Raw genomic sequence first — 23,112 nt, 5'->3', positions numbered from 1 at the left:
ACTCAAAAAGAAGAGCCTTTCTGTCTGGCCTCCTCCAATGGCAAGCCCCAGTCTGGAAAAGGAAGAAAATGGCACTGAGGAGCCTGGGAGATGGAGCATATCCAAAGCTCTCAGACAAGACTTGAACCTATGACCTTCACTGTGTACACAATAGGCGGGTGAGAGGGACCGGTTTATCTCTGCAGCAGCAGTTCTCAGCCCTGGGGTAGCAGTCCCGATAAAATGACACGACTATTGTGTGTGGCAGCAGAACAGTCATCTCCTCACAACAGCCTAAACCAGCACTCCCTCCCCCAAGACAAAGCAGCAGGGGTGAAATTAACTCAAGGCTGCAGAGCAAAGCCTCATACAGAAAAGAGAGGCCTGTAGGGGATTGAGGACTCTCCTGAACCCCTAGGGCTCTGGACACATGGCTGGAAACAGACAGGCTTTCTTCCCCATCTTTCCCACTCTCGTTTAGATTGGAAGCTGTTTCTTAGAGAATTTAATCATCTGTGATTTGTTCAGAAATATTCCCCCTGAAGGGCTCTGATCTCTCCACCCTGTGTGAGCCTAATTCCTAGAACCTGAAATGACTGTTTGCTGCTGCCTGTTTCACAAACACACATTAATTGGTCAGATGTGTCTCCTCCTCCTCAACCCCAGAGGGAGGAAGGAGAATCTGAGCAAAGCACAGAGATGATCCAACCGTAATTACACATAAAGGGAAAAGAGGGCAGCATGGGTTTTCCAAACAGGACAGGGTCACAAACCCTCCCGGGGGTACTAGGATAGCAGTTAAGGCCAGGCCCAGGAATCCCTCCATCTTGAAGAAAAGGACAGGAGTAAATGTGACCTGAAGACTGGAAGGAGTACACACCCACAACCTACTTACTGCACATTCCCGGCCACCTTGCTCCCCCCTCCTGGGCTGCGCACACGTCCTGCTCCCAGACCCTCGCCCTGAACCCCCCTAACTCCCTGACTAGCTCCAGTCGCCCTGGGCCCCCTCAAGATACCCAGACTCGCCTTTGAAACTCTCTGGCCTGTCCCCACAACCTGGCCAGACCCTAATCCCCTCTGGGGCACCCCTACCCTCAGCCGGAACCGGCCCTGGCCGCGCTTTGAACTTCACCCCGCGCCCCTCGACGCCCCCTCCCCCACCCGCGCAACGACACCCCCACCACCCGCGCCATACACACCTTCCCCCTCGCTCCGCCCCGGCCTCGCAACCCCCACTTCCTCTGTCAGGCGCCGCTACCCCTGGCCCCCTCGGCGCCGCCGCCTCTTTCCTCCCCCAACCCCGGCTCCACACAAAGCTCCGGACTCACCGCGCGGCCGGTCCCGGGAGCCGCCACCTCCGCCCGCCCGGGCCCCGGGCCGTCGAGCCGCCGCTGCTACGGGGCCCAGGCCGCCATCCGTTCCCGCGGCCCCTCCCCCCACCCCACCCCGCCTCGTCTCCGGCTCTCCGCCCCCTCCTCGCGCCGCTCCGCCCCGCCCGCCGGTGCCGCTGTGTCCGGGGCCGCGGGTCCCTCCGCCGCCGCCACCGCCGCCGCCGCCGCGATCCAGGACAACCAGGGCCGCCCGCAAGACCCGGACACTAGACTACCGGGCCCTCGGATCCGGATCCCGGGCTGGTGTGCCGTCTGGAGCGGTAGAGCGCAGGGGAAACCCGGAATCTGGATGGACGAACCAAATCCTGGGTCTCGGAACGCGCGGTCACACGGAGCCCGGATTAGAGACTCGGGGCCCGGATTAGAGACTCGGAGCTCTGGGAATGCTGGAAAACCCGGCGAGCCGGTTAAAACAGAGATAAACTCGAAGAAACCTGGATTGGAGAGCTCGAACCTAACGCTCTCTCCTCGTGGAAAGAACTCTCGCTGGACCAGACTTCCTCGCAGAGAGGTCTCTGGGGAAGTATCATACCTTAAATGCGGAAGACATCAATTCTGTAGGTGTCCAACCGTGGGGAGAGGAAAGGGTCACAAGGGGTCGGAACGTGAACATCCACAAAGAACAGAAGAGCAAGCACAGCTCATCGTGTTTCACCCATTTTATCCCTTGGTTCAGCAAAGTATCAATCCCCTAATTTTTTATCCTTTGTTCTCCAATTTCTTTTGTAGGATTACCACTAGTTTTCCTCCTAAAAGTACCTATTTCTAATCCTTCTAATATAACTTTTCACCTCACCACCCCATATCACCAAATCTTGTTGCCTTTTATTATCTAAAAGTCCTACGGTTCTTTTCCAACCCACCATTCCAACTATTGTAACTTTTATCTTATCTGCTATTCATCTGATTGCCCAGCACTCTATCTAGTAGGCATCCTGTCCTTGTTTAAGTGAACCCTCCCACTCACCTCTCACTCATGAAACTTATCATACTTTTCACCACCTCTTCCCTAAAACGTCCACCCCCTTCCCTTGCGAAAAGAAATTTATCTTAATTCTCAAGTCTTAGCCTCAATTATGTCCTTGACCATCTTAGCTCTGCAGGGTTTTTTTGGCTGCGCAGCATGTGTGATCTTAGTTTCCTGACCAGGATCAAACCTGTGCCCCCTGCAGTGGAAGTGCAGAGTCCTAACCACTGAACCGCCAGGGAATTCCCAGCTCTGCAGTTTTTATCTTTCCTTTCCCTTACCCTGAGGCATCCTTCAACAGTACAGCCAGGTCATAAAATCCCTTTATATCTCCAAATACACATGCAAAAGGTGTGTGTGTGTGCGCGCGCGCGCGCGCGCGTGTGTGTGTGTGTGTGTGTGTGTGTGTGTCAGGGGGTGATGGCTAAAGATGAACACTAAGCCTATCTGGCCTAGGAAAAATAATCTCCCCTTGATCCACCCATATTCAGCTTGTTCTAGGACCGTACAAGAACAAAACTGACCCCAGGTGACAGAAGACCTCTAATCTGTACTGGACGATGTTACAAGCGAGGATTCAGCTACTTGCAGGTAGACAAAGAGAAGGGTTTAGAGACTTAGGTATGAATTAAAGGTTAACACTTGAGTAGTCATCTTCTACTGAAGAGCATGACTCTACCACTGAAAAAGACTGGACTGCAAAAATGGGGAACAAAGCAAACATTCCTACAGTGAACTTCAATTTTTAGACAGAAATTTTTCAAGCCTAGAAGAACCATTAAAAATTTTCAAGCAATTGATGTCCTATACAGTAAAAGAATCTTAAGCTTTGACTTCTTATTCCTCTAGACCAGGGTTTGGCAAAATATGGCCCACAGGTCAAATCAGGTGCAGTGCCTGTTTTGGTATGTCCCATGAACTAAGAAGAAGAATGGCTTTTACATTTTTGGATGGCTGAAAAATAATCAAAAGAAGACTATTTTGTGATGTGAAAATTATATTAATATATTAATTCAAATTTCAGTGTCCATAAAAAAATTTTACTGGCTCATAGCCATGCTCATTCACCTACGTATTATCTATGGATTCATTTCACTTGCACTGCAACAGCAGAGTTAAATAGTTGTAACAGGGACCATATGGCCTGGAAAGCCTAAAATAGTTGCTGTCTGGCCCTTTACAGAAAAAGTGTGCTGACCCCTGCTCTGAACAAGCAGTGTCTGATAGAACTTTTTGCAATGATGGAAATATTCTATTCTTGAGCTGTCCAATTCAGAAGTCACTAGTTATATGTAGTTATGTGAACACCTGAAATATGGTACTGTGACTGAAGAACTGAATCTTAATTTCACTTAATTTAAATAATCACATGTGTCTAGTGGCTACTATATTAGACAGCACAGCTCTAGACGCTCCTCAAATCTCATATATTGACATTTTTGACCCCTTGTCCCAACATCTCACTCCCTTCCTGTGACACATCTACACATTTTCAGTTGCCCTCTCTGCCCCACCTTATCTACCTGACCTCAAGTCAGGGTACAATATTTACTAGGCTTTCTTTCTAGACTCTTCATTGTCACAACAGAAATCTAATCAGTTTACCAGGTTTCACCGCATGAATTAACCCACATTATGTGCACACACATAAATGGACACAAATTTACACAAGTTTCTTTGTGTCAGAGGATGGCACTGTGGCTATGTTCTTTCTTCTCTGCATGAGAGAATTAGAAAGCCCTCCACATGCTAGATTCCTTGATGCTGCTGGAGCCTGTGATATGGAACACCTCCCTCCAAACACATTCACAGAAGCTGAGAACAGCGGATGTGCACTTGCTATTTGAATCTCAAGGAAAAAAAATCCTTCATCACAGGACTTTCTTTCCTGCCCTCCGAGGCCTAATAAACTGAAGTTAGCTGATTTATCTAGTTTAATAGATGCTTGCTTTTTTACTGGCCTTGTCTAACTGGGCAAGAGAACAACCCCAATACTGTCTCTATCTTGGCTAGGAGCTCTAGTAAAAGCATTAAAAAAAAAAAAAAACTTACCAAACGAAATGAAATCCACATAAATGGACTTCAGTAGAGACAGTAGTTAAAATGGAAAGAGATTAGGGTTATAACTCATAAAAAGCCATAACTTTGTAATTATTTGTAAAATCAATCTTTATAGTCAATTTTTTATACCTACTCCCTAGGAAAAAACGGGTTTCTGTAAACTTCCAGCTTAAAAAGAAAAAAAGGGACACCTAGTTTTCTTTCTCCAGATTAGCTATAGCAAGCAAACACCACCCCACCCCACACCCCACCCCTACTCCATTCCAAACATCTATCTGCAAGGCCAAAGCCTCCTAAAAATCCTGGCAGAGAAAGACTCCAGTTTTATATATATCCTACTTTGAGCTTATATAATGGAGACTGTGTCCTGCCTAGAAAAACAAAAACGCTGAATCCTTTAGCCACTATACAAATTGAGAGCCAATGAACCCAACTATCCAAAGGAGGGTACAGATATTTAGGCTGTAGAAGTAAACCAGCTCAGAAATGTGGACCTTCCCTCAGGCCAAGCTGTCCCAGAGTTACAGGGTCAGTGCAAAGTGCTGTAAAGTACTGAAAGGCTACTCCTGGGCGAGTTTGTACTCGGGCTGCTAAGATTTTCCACTAGGCTTTAAATTATGCTATTCATCACTGAGCAACTGACGGCCATCTACCCCCAAGTCTCTCCCACACTTCCTCCCGGGTGTCTCCACAAATAAAAGAGAGACCTTATACCACCACCACGTGAACTGAAGAGAGTCTTTCACAGTCTAACCATGAAAAGGAGAAGTTTCCAAGTTACTCTGCCTTTACTCATGTGGCTCCAGCTGCATATTTTGGTTGCTGAGGTGGGTTTCCCATAAACTTGTAAAGTTCTCGTAAACTTTCTTATCACGGCACACAAAATGGTTGCGTAACCTGAACTCTTGCATCTCCTGATGTTTTTCTTTAGGCATGCACACACAATCTATCCAGGTGGAAAAATCAATCCATACTCCTCTGTGTTCAGCCTGTCTGTCGTTCAAATAAAAAGGCAGAAAGATAAACTTTTTTTTTTTTTTTTTTTTTGCTCCTTAGGTTCTTCACCTCCTATCTTTCAATTTTATTTTGGTATTAAGAAAACCAGACAATTCCAGCACAGAATTCAAATTGCTACTGCTTGGTAAACTATTAACTGCATAGTGAACCCAGTGTGGCTTCATTAATAGTACTAGGGTCTGCAGAAAGCCAGAGAGAGACTTTTTTCCCCCCTAAAGAACTGCCATTGGCGTCCTTTCCAACTTTCTCTACAGAAGTTGAACAGAAAAAAAAAAAAAAAAAGAATACAACATGCCTTCATCACTAGAACAAGAATTGGGTGGGTTTTGCCTGGGAATCCAGAGTGATCAGGCCCCCACAAAACCAATGCCCGGAGCTCTGCAACAAGCAGGGTTCACAGTTGAGTGAGCATCAATGCATAATGAGTGGAGGCATTTCAATGCAAATAAATGCTGAATATGAAGGATTAAAGAAAGGGGAAATTAATCTTTTTCATAACACAGGGCACTTTTTTCTCTCCCTTGCGCTCTCTTTTTTAAGTCATGCACACAACTGCTGGAGGGAATCCAACTTCCCCAGTGTGGTAGTGCTGCTTTATAAAAAGCAGAACATACACATTTAAGACCGTGAATTTCCTGAGGATGCCAGCAACTGAGATTCTGACAGCTCTTCTGAACAGCCTCAGAAAAAAAGTGCTTCACTAAGTGGGACCAGAATGACTAGTAAAAATCTCATTTCAAACCAACCTCCTATTTTTCCAAAGCTCATAGCTTCTTGGGGTATGGATGGCTTAAAGGGTTTGGTTTCAGCATTTTGGGATATTTGGATGCATTTACTGAAAGGACGTTATTTTTGTTTGTTTCTAATTCTCCATCCAAGTGATACTTTTGCAATACCAACAAAATAAACAGGGCGGTTTCATGCTGCTTTAGCAGGTGGCTCTATCTCATCCCAGTCTGATCCTCTCATGTCCTAATGTCTCAAACCAAAGAACAAAGTGGCAGCACCTCTTCAGGTTATCCCCCCACCCCACCCCCCACCAAAATCGGCCAGCGAAGGTTACTCAGCTGAATACTATTCACTTGAAGAGATGTTGGACTAGAGCAGCAAAGTTGATTAAAAACCTCTCTGTCCAATCACACGTTTCTATTAAACACAATTCCTCAAACATCCTAATACTCTACCAGGTTATCACTTTGAAAAAAAAAAAAAAACTTTAAAATTCAAGTGGTCCCTTAAAATACTGTTAACCTAGGTTAAGAATTTTCCTAACTAAAACAAATCCAAGCCTCAGAGAGGAAAATAATTTCCAACGTGTTCCTTTTTCTTCTGTATCATTCTGAGAAAAATGTCAAAGATCTAGAATTTTTAAAATAAGTCTTTATAAATAATGTATCCAAAGATTTTTGACCCACTACATAAAGTAAGAATCCCACTCTTTAAGAAAAATATACAGATTTTGATGAGTTTAAATTCTGAGAGGTTCAAGCCTGATGCCAAGCCTTTAGATGTCTACTGCTTCAATTCCAAAGGACCAGTGGATAGCAATTTTAGTACACAAAACTCCACTATGCTGTATAGTTCCTTTTTTCCTGGGTCAGACAGCTTTATTCTGCTTCATTAACCCCTTCTTTGCTCCTTGATGGATCTTGGAATCCAGTTTCCCTGTAAGGGAGAAAAAGAAGCCTCATTATTTATTTTTTATATTTGCAATGCAAATCTTTCATGGCCTCCCAGGTCTTCTGGTTACTGTGCTTCTGTCACATTCAATTATCTTGCTTCAGGACTCAGACACTTTCAAACTTCAGAGTTTCATTCTGTAAGAATGAGGAAGCAATGGGAACACTGTATAGGGACACACAAATGTACGTACGTACACAGACACAATGAGTATTCACCTAAAAATCTAAGAAGTTAATATTTCTAATTTTGTAGTTACTAGAAAAGAAACATTGCATTTTCCAGAGTGCCTGATGCTAAGGCAAGTTTTTAAAGAATACACACATAATGATAAAGGAAGACATTTCACACAGTGGGAAACCCATTCCTCTGACCTGTTAACTGGCTGAGCATAATGCATGTACCTCCCTCACAGTGAGAAAAGCAGTTCAACTCACTCCTTTGCTGCCTCAGACTTAATAGGGGGAGTGACCTGAAACAGTGGAGTAGAATCAATATGAATGCTTTACTGACAAAGGGCCCCTATCACCAGTTAAGAAGGGCAAAGGTCATAGGCTGTATGACTCGCCTAAGTGTTAAAGTTAGAAAACAAGCAACCTTCCTGTCCCAGGTGACCCTAATGAGAGGTACTTCATGGATGTGGTCTCCGACCTCTGACTTCTCAGATCTACCAGGATAAAGTTGGGTTCAGCGGTAGCTGCCGCCTTAGGAAATATCCATCTCATGAAGAAAAACTAACAGAGTTCCTGTCTGCCTGGCCTGAGAACAGAGCTTGCAGGTTGCTTTCTCCCACAAAAAGTCTTATTTAAGTCAATAGAGATGCTGATGCTGGAAACAGAAATAGTTTAGTTCAGCCTTGGCACTAAATAAACAAACAAACAAAAACAAAACAGCTGGGTGTACTACAGGCCTACACCCACAACCACTGCCCCTTGTATGTTGTCATTTTCATTTGTTGCAGTAATCAGGTATAAGAGAGAAAGCACTGGACACAAAGCCAGGAAACCCAGGTTCCAGTCCTCCTTTGTCTGATACCAACTAGATGAATGACTTGGGGCAAGTCATTAGATCTCTCTGGACTTCAATATTCTCATTTGTCCAACTAAGGTAAGAATACATGTCCGGACTACTGCACAAGGAGAGTGTGAAAAAAATTACTTCAATCTAACACGTTTCCCTGTTTTCTTAATTTTTTTCTTCTTCCTCATCTTTCCAGGGCGACATCTGCCTCTGGAATAACATTACTTCCTTCTCTGGGCTTCCTTAGAAACCATCACTAAGTGATATCCTAAATGATGTCCACAACAGTCACAATGATGTTGACTTTAATTTGGGCTTTAGAGCACAGAGGTCTCCTAGAGATTTAGGAGTTCTTTCATCCCCCAGGCTGTCTTGCTGAAAATCCAAACATGTGCCAGCAACCTGGCAAAGGGCCCTGTTACGAGGCAAGTTTGCCGTTGTATCCCTAAGGCTACCAAATGGCAGGTGCTCAATAAATGAATTAAACAAAGAAAAGCAGACACCACAAATTTCAAAACCTTTACTTTATAGGAACTACTAAGTAACCAAAAATAGCAGATATCAGATAAACATAAAAGAGTACTCATTGTAAAGCTGGTGGTACCCAGAGGTACAGAGAAGTATTGCGTCTCATTAAGCTTTTTAGGACAAGCTAGGACACAATTTAGAATTCCATCTAGGACCACAGACTTCTAGTTCTCTGTACTGAATAAGTTAGAAGACCCAGGTCCCAGTTTTGGTCCTAAGACTACCTATCTGTATAACCTTGAGGAAGTCACCTAGTTACTCTTGTCCTCAACTTTTTCAATGCTATGAGGAAACATGGACTACACAGTACTGAAGGCCCTTTGCAGCTCTGTGATACTCTGCCCTAAAAATGAAATGTAAATTGGAATACTTTGTTTCTGAGGCAATGTGATAAAGTGAGAAGAGCTGGAAACCTACAGGTAGAAAGACCTGAGCAAAATATAATTTCTGTAAACCTGTTCACTCAGCTATAAAATGAAAGGAAGAAAAAATTCCTACTAACTTACAAAGTTGTTGAGAGGATTATAGTTAATGCTAAGTGTTTTTCTATATACTAAGCACTGTACCAAGTATTTTACATATACTGAATCATTTAATCAAATAATTAATTGAAATAATATAGATCAAAGGGACTTCTCTGGTGACACAGTGGTTAAGAATCCACCTGCCGGGCTTCCCTGGTGGCGCAGTGGTTGAGAGTCCGCCTGCCGATGCAGGGGACACCGGTTCGTGCCCGGGTCCGGGAAGATCCCACATGCCGTGGAGCAGCTGGGCCCGTGAGCCACGGCCGCTGAGCCTGCACGTCCGGAGCCTGTGCTCCGCAATGGGAGAGGCCACGACAGTGAGAGGCCCGCGTACCGGAAAAAAAAAAAAAAAAAAGAATCCACCTGCCAATGCAGGGGACATGGGTTCGAGCCCTGGTCCAGGAAGATCCCACATGCTGCAGAGCTACTAAACCCGTGCGCCACAACTACTGAGCCTGTGCTCTAGAGCCCAATAGCCACAACTACTAAGCCCACGTGCCACAACTACTGAGCCCGTGCACCTAGACTCCGTGCTCCACAGCAAGAGAAGCCACCACAATGAGAAGCCTGCACACCACAACGAAGAGTAGCCCCCACTCGCCGCAACTAGAGAAAGCCTGTGCACAGCAATGAAGACCCAACGCAGACAAAAATAAATAAATAAATAAAATTTATTTAAAAATATATACATTAAAGTGCTTCATGAGTTCAAAGTTCTCTGAAAAATTAACAGTAGTCGTGTTATTTATGCTAAGACTTGGGAGTTGTGTTTCTTAGTTATGGTCTCAGTTTTACTTTTACTTTACCATATTTACCAGATAACTCTAGGCAAGACTTTTAACTATATTTATTTCAGGCTCCCCAAAGCTTTACTGGATAAGAATATTCCAAATATAATTTTCATAAAACTCCAGTCTGACTGTGAAAGCCCTCACATGAGACCAGCTCAGGTAAGATCAACCCATTGGAGCAGAGCACTCAATGGTAGGCAAATTAATCTCTGGCTTCAATGATGATGTCATAAAATGGAAAACTGATGGGAGGAAGGAGATACAGAGGACGAAGGATTTCCAGGGTACTCCCAGGGATTCAGAAAGTCTTTCATCCCCTAGACTAACCTAAGAAAACCATACATGTGCCAGCAATCTGTGAGCTCCTTACAACTAAAAACTTCTTTGCATCCCTAATATCTACCATAGTGACTGCCAATAGTAGCAGTTGGTTTAGCTGGGCAATGAAGGCCAGGGACTGGGGCTCCTTGCATGAAGAAGCAGTTATTGTGGATGCCCTCTGAACTCTGAGTTCTACTTTAGCCTGTTTTTTTAAGACTTGGGATCTGGACAGTTAACTACAGTAATATACAGTATACTCTCTTAAAAGCAGAGAGATAATGCTTAGTTTCTGTATTTCCCCAATATTTTTACATTTAGTACATACAGCATTTCAGTGTTAAACCACATCCTCAATCATGGTGCCTAAAAGAAAATCAAATGCATGTGCAGCAGATGGAGGAGAAGTTAAAAGGGAAAAAACTATTTGCCATCAATCGATATAACTCTCATAGGGATTTTCACATGCTTTGCATAAGATATAAGGCAGAATTTGCATGAGTTTATAAAGCATGTAGTTCATTTAAAGTAAAAAAATTACCTTCATCTCTTTGAGCATTCAACCTACATATCCTACGATACTTAACTTTTTTGCATTTCTTAATTTGAGCAGACACACAGCCAAGTGATTTCATATTGCACATTGTTTTCTGAATTATTTCAACTTCAAGAAGCGCAATTATCCTCAGGTCAAGCAAGCTCAAGTTTACATGTCCAAAAACATAAAAAAAAAATATGCCTTTAATTTAAAGCAAATATATACACGTGATACAACATGTAAATGAGTTATATTGTAGACAGTTATTTGCAAGTCAGAAGTTTGGAACTTAGAATAAATTTCCCATAGAACTAATCTATGAAAAGTGGCTAGGGGCTTCCCTGGTGGCGCAGTGGATAAGAATCTGCCTGCCAATGCAGGGGACATGGGTTCAGGCCCTGGTCTGAGAAAATTCCACATGCCGCGGAGCAACTAAGCCCGTGTGCCACAACTACTGAGCCTGCACTCTAGAGCCTGCGAGCCACAACTACTGAGCCTGCGTATCACAACTACTGGAGCCCATGCAATACAACAAGAGAAGCCACCGCAATGAGAAGCCCGTGCACTGCAACGAAGAGTAGCCCCTGCTCACTGCAACTAGAGAAAGCCCGCACACAGCAACGAAGACCCAATGCAGCCAAAAATAAATAAATTAATAAATTAATTAAAAATTAAAAAAACCAAAAGAAAAGTGGTCAGTTTCCTAAGCCATCCCACAAGAAAAAAATATTTAAGGCACAGAGCTGTAACTGAAGTAGAGTATTAATATTATTAATACCATGGAACTTAACCACTTCATGTAACAATATTCTAGAAGAAAATGTGAAGCATTCCAAATTAAGAGCCAAGTATAGGAACTCCCTTGTGGTGCAGTGGTTAAGAATCACCTGCCAATGCAGGGGACACGGGTGTGATCCCTGGTCTGGGAAGATCCCACATGTCGTGGAGCAACTGAGTCCGTGCACCACAACTACTATGCCTGTGCTCTAAAGCCCATGAGCCACAACTACTGAGCCCACGTGCTGCAACTACTGAAGCCCGTATGCCTAGAGCCTGTGCTCCGCAACAAGAGAAGCCACCGCAATGAGAAACCTACACACCGCAACAAAGACTAGTCCCCACTTGCTCCAAGTAGAGAAAGCCTGCGTGCAGCAACGGAGACCCAACACAGCCCTAAATAAATAAATTTATTAAAAAAAAAAAAAAAAGAGCCAAGTATGTATTTTTCCCTATGGAAGTGGGATTAAAGAATTTTCCAACTGTAAACTACTGGAGGTGGTCCCTATGGCTTAAGGGAAGGAAGTTCTGGCAGAGTGTAAGGTTTTTAAAGACAGTAAGGATGAATGAAGGACAAAGGAATGAAGAGTTACAGGGAATAGAAACTTCACACCAGACTAAATCCTCAGGTGGGCTGGCTCCCTCTCAATATAAGTTTTTTTCTGAGACACAGAGATCGGTCAACCTATTCTTTCTCCACTGCCCCCAACCCCCACCACCACCAACCCCTAACTTTACCTGTTGTTTCTGACCCATGTTTCACCTTGTCTGGTCTACCATGGAAGAAGCTGCAGTCTCACAATTTCTCTCCAGCCCTGCTGTCCCTAAAACAAGCACACAGCCCATTTTCGCTTTTTAAAGCTTTTAACCAACAGAAGGAACGGGGAAACGCTTTCTCTTAAGACCATCACCCTCCCCGCCTCCTATTAAACCTTGTGGAGAAAAATGAAGGTCATATGTGTGCTGCAGGTGGGTCTCTGGGAGGAGAAAGTACTGAAGTAAAACGTTTCAGAGAAATATATAAACTCTGTTTACACAAAACATTTTCTCACAGGATTTTAAGCAGCAGATGAAAACCAAGATAGAAAGGAAGCTATGAAAAGGTAACTGGGACTAAAGATCAAGTAGCAGTGGGTCTGGGAGAGAAGACTGACCACGTTTTCCTCCTACCACCAGTGTTGCCATCAGTGCCCACAGTAAGGTAAGAATGGACTAGAGTAGGAAGAGGTAAAATTTCTCAACCTAAAACGGAGAGAAAAAGGGAGATTTAAATCCTAAATAGTGAAGAAGAAGGAAAAAGAATTTCCAGGGCCACTTGGCTAACAGGTGGGGTAAAGTATGAAGTAAATTGTGTAAGTGAAGGGCAATTTATGTTCAGATTTTCTGACTTGCAGGAATCTCAGGAATATGTTTCACAAATCATGAGGGTTGCCTGAATTTTGCAGTGAATATACATGAATCTAAATTCATACTCCAAGCATTTCATTTTGTGATCAAAAGCAGTATTATCCACACCGCAGTCAGCTAATCAACAGCATTAGTATCACTTGGGAGAAGGGCACAGGAATCTGTGTTTTAACAGCTCTCTAGGTGACTTTTATTTACATTACAGTCTGAGAAGTACTTCTTTACAGAACAGATTTATATAAAATAGTTGGTCCACGACGAACAAGGTGACATAGTATTGAGCACAGCTGACAGCAATGCATGCCTCAGAAGCATCCAGTTCACATAATGGGAAAGCAATGTCACAGAGTCATGAAATAGTAACTGACATGAGCAAATGGGAGAGTTGCTGATGCTGTTTTTTTTTTTTAAACATCTTTCTTGGAGTATAATTGCTTTACAATGGTGTGTTAGTTTCTGCTGTATAACAAAGTGAATCAGTTATACATATACATATGTCCCCATATCTCCTCCCTTTTGCATCTCCCTCCCACCCTCCCTATCCCACCCCTCTAGGTGGTCATAATCCACATAGCTGATATCCCTGTGCTATGTGGCTACTTCCCACTAGCTATCTGTTTTACGTTTCGTAGTGTATATATGTCCATGCCACTCTCTTGCTTTGTCACAGCTTACCCTTCCCGCTCCCCATATCCTCAAGTCCATGCTCTAGTAGGTCTGTGTCTTTATTCCCATCTTACCCCTATGTTCTTCATGACCTTTTTTTTTTTCCTCTTAGATTCCATATATATGTGTTAGCATACGGTATTTCTTTTTCTCTTTCTGACTTACTTCAGTCTGTATGACAGACTCTAGGTCCATCCACCTAACTACAAATAACTCAATTTCGTTTCTTTTTATGGCTGAGTAATATTCCACTGTATATATGTGCCACATCTTCTTTATCCATTCATCTGTTGATGTACACTTAGGTTGCTTCCATGTCCTGGCTATTGTAAATAGAGCTGGAATGAACATTTTGGTACATGACTCTTTTTCAATTATGGTTTTCTCAGGGTATATGCCCAGTAGTGGGATTGCTGGATTGTATGGTAGTTCTATTTTTAGTTTTTTAAGGAACCTCCATAATTTGTTAATATGGTGTATCACATTGATTGATTTGCGTATATTGAAGAATCCTTGCATTCCCGGGATAAACCCCACTTGATCATGGTGTATGATCCTTTTAATGTGCTGTTGGATTCTGTTTGCTAGTATTTTGTTGAGGATTTTTGCATCTATGTTCATCAGTGATATCGGCCTGTAGTTTTCTTTCTTTGTGACATCTTTGTCTGGTTTTGCTATCAGGGTGATGGTGGCCTCATAGAATGAGTTTGGGAGTGTTCCTCCCTCTGCTATAGTTTGGAAGAGTTTGAGAAGGATAGGTGTTAGCTCTTCTCTAAATGTTTGATAGAATTCGCCTGTGAAGCCATCTGGTCCTGGGCTTTTGTTTGTTGGAAGATTTTTAATCACAGTTTCAATTTCAGTGCTTGTGATTGGCCTGTTCATATTTTCTATTTCTTCCTGGTTCAGTCTCGGAAGGTTGTGCATTTCTAAGAATTTGTCCATTTCTCCCAGGTTGTCCATTTTATTGGCATAGAGTTGCTTGTAGTAATCTCTCATAATCCTTTGTATTTCTGCAGTGTCTGTTGTTCCTTCTCCTTTTTCATTTCTAATTCTATTGATTTGAGTCTTCTCCCTTTTTTTCTTGATGAGTCTGGCTAATGGTTTATCATTTTGTTTATCTTCTCAAAGAACCGGTTTTTAGTTTTACTGATCTTTCCTATCGTTTCCTTCATTTCTTTTTCATTTATTTCTGATCTGATCTTTATGATTTCTTTCCTTCTGCTAACTTTGGGGTTTTTTCTTCTTCTTTCTCTAATTGCTTTAGGTGTAAGGTTAGGTTGTTTATTTGAGATATTTCTTGTTTCTTAAGGTAGCATTGTATTGCTATAAACTTCCCTCTTAGAACTGCTTTTGCTGCATCCCATAGGTTTTGGGTCATTGTGTTTTCATTGTCATTTGTTTCTAGATATTTTTTGATTTCCTCTTTGATTTCTTCAGTGATCTCTTGGTTATTAAATAGTGTATTGTTTAGCCTCCATGTGTTTGTATTTTTTACAGCTTTTTTCCTGTAATTGATATCTAGTCTCATAACGTCATGGTCAAAAAGATATTTCATATGATTTCAATTTTCTTAAATTTACCAAGGCTTGATTTGTGACCCAAGATACGATCTATCCTGGAGAATGTTCCATGAGCACTTGAGAAGAATGTGTATTATGTTGTTTTTGGATGGAATGTCCTATAAATATCAATTAAGTCCATTTTGTTTAATGTATCATTTAAAGCTTGTGTTTCCTTATTTATTTTCATTTTGGAAGATCTGTCCACTCGTGAAAGTGGGGTGTTAAAGTCCCCTACTATGATTGTGTTACTGTCAATTTCCCCTTTTATGGATGTTAGTATTTGCCTTATGTACTGAGGTACTCCTATGTTGGGCGCATAAATATTTACAATTGTTGTATCTTCTTCTTGGATTGACCCCTTGATCATTATGTAGTGTCCTTCTTTGTCTCTTCTAATAGTCTTTGTTTTAAAGTCTATTTTGTCTGATATGAGAATTGTTACTCCAGCTTTCTTTTGATTTCCATTTGCATGGAATATCTTTTTCCATCCCCTCACTTTTAGTCTGTATGTGTCCCTAGGTCTGAAGTGGGTCTCTTGTAGACAGCATATATACGGGTCTTGTTTTTGGATCCATTCAGCCAGTCTATGTCTTTTGGTTGGAGCATTTAATCCATTTACATTTAAGGTAATCATTGATATGTACGTTCCTATTCCCATTTTCTTCATTGTTTTGGGTTTGTTATAGTAGGTCTTTTCCTTCTCTTGTGTTTCCTGACTAGAGAAGTTCTTTTAGCATTTGTTGTAAAGCTGGTTTGGTGGTGCTGAATTCTCTTAGCTTTTGCTTGTCTGTAAAGGTTTTAATTTCTCCGTCAAATCTGAATGAGATCCTTGCTGGGCAGAATAAGCTTGGTTGTAGGCTTTTCTCCTTCATCACTTTAAATATGTCCTGCCACTCCCTTCTGGCTTGCAGAGTTTCTGCTGAAAGATCAGCTGTTAACCTTATGGGGATGCCCTTGTATGTTATTTGTTGTTTTTCCCTTGCTGATTTTAATATTTTTTCTTTGTATTTAATTTTTGAGTTTGATTAATATGTGTCTTGGCATGTTTCTCTTTGGATTTATCCTGTATGGGACTCTGTGCTTCCTGGACTTGATTAACTATTTCCTTTCCCATATTAGGGAAATTTTCAACTATAATCTCTTCAAATATTTTCTCAGTCCCTTTCTTTTTCTCTTCTTCTTCTGGGACCTCTATACTTTGAATGTTGGTGCATTTAATGTTGTCACAGAGGTCTCTGAGACTGTCCTCAATTCTTTTCATTCTTTTTTCTTTATTCTGCTCTGCAGTAGTTATTTCCACTATTTTATCTTCCAGGTCACTTATCCATTCTTCTGCCTCAGTTATTTTGCTATTGACTTCGGGAGAATTTTAAATTTCATTTATTGTGTTGTTCATCACTGTTTGTTTGCTCTTTAGTTCTTCTAGGTCCTTCCTGGTTAAACGTTTCTTGTATTTTCTCCATTCTGTTTCCAAGATTTTGGATCATCTTTACTATCATTATTCTGAATTCTTTTTCAGGTAGACTGCCTATTTCCTCTTCATTTGTTAGGTCTGGTGGGTTTTTGCCTTGCTCCTTCATCTGCTGTGTGTTTCTCTGTCTTCTCATTTTGCTTAACTTACTGTGTTTGGGGTCTCCTTTTCGCAGGCTGCAGGTTTGTAGTGCCCGTTGCTTTTGGTGTTTGTCCCCAGTGGCTAAGGTTGGTTCAGTGGGTTGTATAGGCTTCCTGGTGGAAGGGACTAGTGCCTGTGTTCTGGTGGATGAGACTGGACCTTGTCTTTCTGGTGGGCAGGTCCACGTCTGGTGGTGTGTTTTGGGGTGTCTGTGGCCTTATTATGATTTTAGGCAGCCTCTCTGCTAATGGGTGGGGTTGTGTTCCTGTCTTGCTAGTTTTTTGGAATAGGATGTCCAGCACTGTAGCTTGCTGGTCGTTGAGTGGAGCTGGGTCTTGGCATTGAGATGGAAATCTCTGGGAGATTTTCGCCGTTTGATATTATTACGTGGAGCTGGGAGGTCTCTTGTGGACCAGTGTCTTGAACTTGGCTCTCCCACCTCAGAGGCACAGCCCTGATGCCTGGCTGGAGCACCAAGAGCCTGTCATCCACACGGCTCAGAATAAAAGGGAGAAAAAAAGAAAGAAAGAAAGAAGAGAGCAACCAAACCAAAAAACAAATCCACCAATGATAACAAGTGCTAAAAACTATACTAAAAAACCCCAAAAAACGGACAGACAGAACCCTAGGACAAATGGTAAAAGCAAAGCTATACAGACAAAAACACACACAGAAGCATACACATACACACTCACAAAAAGAGAAAAAGGGAAAAATATATATATATCGTTGCTCCCAAAGTCGACCTCCTCAATTTGGGGTGATTCGTTGTCTACTCAGGCATTCCCCAGATGCAGGGTACATCAAGTTGATTATGGAGATTTAATCCGCTGCTCCTGAAGCTGCTGGGAGAAATTTCCCTTTCTCTTCTTTGTTCGCACAGCTCCTGGGGTTCAGCTTTGGATGTGGACCTGCCTCTGCATGTAGGTCGCCTGAGGGCGTCTGTTCTTCACTCAGACAGTACGAAGTTAAAGGAGCAGCTGATTCGGGGGCTCTGGCTCACTCAGGCCCGGGGGGAGGGAGGGGTACGGAATGCCGGGCAAGCCTGCAGCGGCAGAGGCCGGCGGGACGTTGCACCAGCGTGAGGTGTGCCGTTCTCCTGGGGAAGTTGTCCCTGGATCACGGGACCCTGGCAGTGGCGGGCTGCACAGGCTCCTGGGAGGGGAGGTGTGGATAGTGACCTGTGCTTGCACACAGGCTTCTTGGTGGCTGCAGCAGCAGCCTTAGCGTCTCATGCCCGTCTCCGGGGTCTCGCGCCCGTCTCTGGAGCTCCTTTAAGCAGCGCTCTTAATCCCCTCTCATCGCGCACCAGGAAACAAAGAGGCAAGAAAAAGTCTCTTGTCTCTTCAGCAGCTCCAGACTTTTTCCCGGAGTCCCTCCCGACTAGCCGCAGTGCACTAGGCCCCTTCAAGCTGTGTTCACGCAGCCAACCCCAGTCCTCGCCCTGGGATCTGACCTCCAAAGCCCGAGCCTCAGCTCCCAGCCCCGCCCGTCCCGGCGGGTGAGCAGACAAGCCTCTCTGGGCTGGTGAGTGCTGGTCGCCACCGATCCTCTGTGCGGGAATCTCTGCTTTCCCTGCTGCACCCCTGTTGCTGCGCTCTTCTCCATGGCTCCGAAGCTACCCGCCTCCGCCACCCACAGTCTCTGCCCGCGAAGGGGCTTCTTAGTGTGTGGAAATCTTTCCTCCTTCACAGCTCCCTCCCACTGGTGCAGGTCTCGTCCCTATTCTTTTGTCTGTTTTTTCTTTTTTCTTTTGCCCTACCCAGGTACGTGGGGAGTTTCTTGCCTTTTGGGAGGTCTGAGGTCTTCTGCCAGCATTCAGTGGGTGTTCTGTAGGAGTTGTTCCATGTGTAGGTGTATTTCTGATGTATTTGTGGGGAAGTGATCTCCACGTTTTACTCTTCCACCATCTTGAAGCTCCTCCGCTGATGTTGTTTTTAAAATGAAGTTAGGGACTGCCCTGGTGGCACAGTGGTTAAGAATCTTCCCGCCAATGCAGGGGACACAGGTTCAATCCCTGGTCCGGGAAGATCTCATATGCCACTGAGCAACTAAACCCATGTGCCACAGCTACTGAGCCTGCGCTCTAGAGCCCGCGAGCCACGACTACTGAAGCCCACGCGCCTAGAGCCCATGCTCTACAACAGGAGAAGCCACCGCAATGAGAAGCTTGTGCACCGCAACAAAAAGTAGCCACCGCTGGCTACAACTAGAGAAAGCCTGCGCACAGCAATGAAGACCCAGCACAGCGCAAAATAAATAAATTTATTTTTTAAAAAAATGGGAAGTTAGGCAAAGAGGACACCACTATATGTTTCTTGAGATTCCTTGGAAATAAAAGAGGCTGCTGTAGCACTAGACAGAGGAAGAGGAGTTGGGAGTTGAAGAAGAGCTGGAAGTTGAAAGAATCAAGTCACAAGCACTCCTAAGAAGTGAATATGCAGAGGGTACTATAATCACAAACACATAAAAGCAAACATTACAGAAAAGAAAACCATCAGGAGATTTCAAAAAGAGGATGAAAAGCAAGAGGGCTAGAGCAGAGCTCTAGGAAGCAGTAATCAAGGGAATAGTGGGAAGTGGTACCTCCAAAATAGACATTCAAAAATAGACACTTAAAAAGTTAAGTCTTATTCTCAGATTGAATACTGAGGAACAATGGATAAATGACAATGTTGCCACTGGCACTGGCTTAATACTTCCTTTAATAAGAACAGTACAGTGGGGCAAACGGACTCTTGGCTGACAAATAGGATTTTAAAGGTAATGGGGTCCTAAATGGAAGTTTAGAGTGATTCACTCATATACCAATAATTGTGGATCGAGGTATATTTTGGAAAGGCTATACTGTAGTTAACATTAAAGTTATTGATAAATAGAATTTTTTTATTGAAGTATAGTTGATTAACAATGTTGTGTTAGTTTCAGGTATATGATAAGTAGAATTTTACTAATCCTCCAAATATTTGAGATGACATAGAACAGGATAAAAAGAGAAAAAAATTTTTAAGTTAAACAAGTGAGATTCAAGACAAAAAGAAAAAAATTAGACCATCAAAGCTTGTGACTTACAGATTTTTGGACTTCCTTTAATAGGAAACTTCACAATCATTTCCTGGGGATTTGTGCAGATGAAAACAAATGGAGAATCAGATTCTTGACTCATGTCTGGATACTGTGAAATATAAAAATAAAAAGTTCAGGCTAGTTGGAACAAATTTTGAATTTCAAAGAGATCAAAGGATGTCCCAGAATCTACCTCAACATTCTGATAATAGTACTCTCCATTACACAGTCAGGTAAAGAGGATTATGCTCAGTAAGCAAGAACAAACCTTCAACTTTCCCCAGGCTTTAGCACAGTATTCTTATACAGTCTTTTGCCCACCATCTGTGACTTCCTATAATGGAAGCAACTTCTTCAAAAAAGATGCCTGACATCTTCCCAGAGAATCAAAACTGACTAGTCTTTCAATATAAGTGACTGTGAGTTGGGAGATTCAGAGGTCTCCTTCAGGAACATCAGGCACCCCCAGGTTCAGCTCAAGTGAAACAGTGGAAGATTTAAGAAAAATAGAACATTTGTGGAAATTCTGCCAGAAACAATCAACAGAGCCCTCCTCTCACTAAAGGGAAGGAAGATGATTCATTCTGAAAGGTATGAACATGCCAAAGTTGTTTTGCTGGATGCATTCCAGACTCACTTAGGGTGAAAAGGTAATGGTAGAGCAATTCTGAAAATAATTTAGAAGCCTCCTTTGGATCGCATATCACAAAACAAATCTGTGTGAATACTTAGGACTTTTACTCCTTCTGCAAAGACAGACACAGAACGTAGAGCAAGACTATCTGGCCACACAATCACAACTTAAGGAACAACTGGGGTTGGCAGTAAGTGCTCTCTAGCAATGCCCAACTGACCAGGTACTTCATTATTTCCTATCTTGGGATGTCCTGTGTTTAGCATGTTGGATAAATACGACTCAAAAGCTGACTATGGCTGTGGGTCAGACTTCATCATCGGGGGAGCCTTTCTCCTAGTAATTAAAAAGTATGAAATTATTTTCCACTCTTATTCACCTGCTAAGATGTGTCCTCTAAGATATAAAAGGCTTTAAAGTAAAAATGGACGCTTCAGTAAAATAAATCAGAAAATTCAAATGTCTCTGTAACTAGTGGAAGCATAAACAGGCAACTTCTTTACTGACTACTCTGTCCCAATGCTGTGAAGAAACAGAAGGGATTTACAGTGGCTTTTAGTCCTGCCCACATACCATGGGTTTCTGTGTGGGACAGGTGTGGCATGTACTTTGACAAAACATAGCTTAATATCAAGTATCAGCCACATTTATATTCACAGGCACTCACAATTATATTCACATGAACATTCAAAATGCTCATGGTAGAAAATAAAGACTAAAGATGGAAGGAGAAACTTTCTTCTTTCCTTATCCTTTGGATCTTTAGAATGCAAAGAAAAGCAGGGTCAGCTGTTACTGTTGAGGTGCTTTGCGACAAATAAAACCTAATTCTCCAGGGGCCAGAGCAGCAACAGTCACCATTCACATCACTTCAATTTTCCTGCTCTCTCTTCTCTGTGTCTTAGAGAGTGTCAAGGCAGAGGACAAACCTGCCAGGACTTCACAGCTCCACTTTTCCAAAACTACAAGCCATTTCACTCCTCTTTCTTCCACATCAATAAATGTTCTCTCTCTACTGGATCAATCCCATTAACAAACATACTTTCTATAATGTCTGCCATAAAACAAAAACTCCCCAGATCCCACATTCCCCTCCAGCTGCTGCTCCATTTCTCAGATTCCTTTCAAAACAAAATTCATTAAAAGATTATCTATACACTCTGCCTCAAATTTGTCTCCTTCTATTTGTTCTTGAATTCACTATAGAGAGGCTTTCACTCCCATCACTCCACCAAAACTGTTCTTGTAAAGGTTATCGTTCACTTCCATGCTGCCAAATCAAACGATCAATTCTCAGTTCTCATCTTAATTGATTTATGTAGAACTTGACAGAATTCTTCTCTCCCTACTTCTTGAACACATTCCTCACTTTGCTTCCAGGATACAATTCTCCTTCTGGTGTTGCTTCTTCACTGACTGCTCCTCATTTCCCCATCGTTTAAATGCTGGAGTACTTCAAGAGTCAAACCTCAGACCTCATCTCTCTCTACATTCACAACCTTGGCTATTTCCTTCAGTCTCAAAGTTAAAAATTAAGGTCCTGAATTTGTAACTAGGAGAGGTGATGGATGTTAACTAAACTTATTGTGGTAATCATTTTGCAATATATAGATCATATATCAAATCTTCATGTTGTACAACCTTAAACTAATACAATGTTATACGCAATTATTTCACAATAAAACAGGAAAAAAATACGGTTCTGTAAATATAAATCAATACCACAATGAGATACCACTTTACTCTCACTAGAATGACTTATTATAAAACAAAACGAAAATAAAAAACAGGAAAAATAACAAGCATGGGTAAGGATGTGAAGAAACTGGAACCCTCATGCATTGCTGGTGTGAACGTAAAACGGTGCAGTTGCTGTGAAAAACAGTTCGGTGGTTCTTTTAAAAGTTAACCGTAGAATGACCATATGATCCAGCAATTCTACTTCTAGGTATATACTCAAAGGAACTGAAAATAGGGATTCAGATATTTGTACACCAATGTTCACTGCAGCATTATTCACAATAGCCAGTGGTTTCCACAATCCAAATGTCTAATGATAGATAAATGGATAAACAAAATATGGCATATACATACAATGGAATATTATTAAGCCTTAAAAAGGAATGAAATTCTGATACATGCTACAACATGAATGAACCTAGAAAAATTATGCTAAGTGAAATAAACCATACACAAAAGGACAAATATTATATGAGTCTACTTATGTGAGATGCTTAGAATAGACAAATTCGGAAATTCCCTGGTGGTCCAGTGGTTAGGACTTGGTGCTTTCACTGCCAGGGCTGGTGTTCAATCCCTGGTCAGGGAACTAAGATCTCACAAGCAAAAAAAGATAAATTCATACAGAAAGAAAGTATAATAGAGGTTACTAGGGGCTGGGGGAAGGAGGAAAGAGGAGTTAATATTCACTGGGTACAAAGTTTCTGTTTGAGATGATGAAAACTTCTGGAGATGACGGTTGCACAACACTGTGAATGTACTTAATAGTTGCACAACACCGTGAATGTACTTAATACCCCTGAATTGTGCAGTTAAAAATAGTTTAAACGG

General features: G+C 42.4%; 2 protein-coding genes across 6 annotated transcripts in view; both read right to left on the bottom strand.

Annotated features, from left to right (window-relative positions):
- Nucleotides 1-6,655, bottom strand: part of ZNF609 (zinc finger protein 609) — a 244,702-nt gene extending 238,047 nt beyond the window's left edge. For 2 of the 3 annotated variants that reach the window (XM_027123293.1, XM_027123299.1), the window contains exon 1: nt 1,311-1,417. The gene's annotated coding sequence lies outside the window, so the exon portion shown is untranslated. Of the gene's footprint in view, nt 1-1,310; nt 1,418-5,155 lie in introns of those variants that run through there. The other variant, XM_027123295.1, reaches the window with a different exon arrangement.
- A 123-nt stretch (nt 6,656-6,778) lies between these two features.
- TRIP4 (thyroid hormone receptor interactor 4) overlaps nt 6,779-23,112 on the bottom strand; it is a 68,607-nt gene continuing 52,273 nt past the window's right edge. For 2 of the 3 annotated variants that reach the window (XM_027123303.1, XM_027123301.1), the window contains exons 12-13: nt 19,914-20,016; nt 6,779-7,083 (exon numbers count right to left, since the gene is read on the bottom strand). In XM_027123303.1, the coding sequence (XP_026979104.1) occupies nt 7,016-7,083; nt 19,914-20,016 (171 nt within the window). In that variant the 3' untranslated portion in view covers nt 6,779-7,015. Of the gene's footprint in view, nt 7,084-12,335; nt 12,419-19,913; nt 20,017-23,112 lie in introns of those variants that run through there. The other variant, XM_027123302.1, reaches the window with a different exon arrangement.

Source organism: Aethalodelphis obliquidens, unplaced genomic scaffold, assembly GCF_003676395.1.
Source record: "Aethalodelphis obliquidens isolate GAN/ISIS:26980383/991018 unplaced genomic scaffold, ASM367639v1 scaffold26, whole genome shotgun sequence".
Taxonomy (NCBI): Eukaryota; Metazoa; Chordata; class Mammalia; order Artiodactyla; family Delphinidae; genus Aethalodelphis; species Aethalodelphis obliquidens.
Note: the sequence above shows the minus strand (reverse complement) of the source record. Positions and strands in the feature narration are given on the sequence as shown.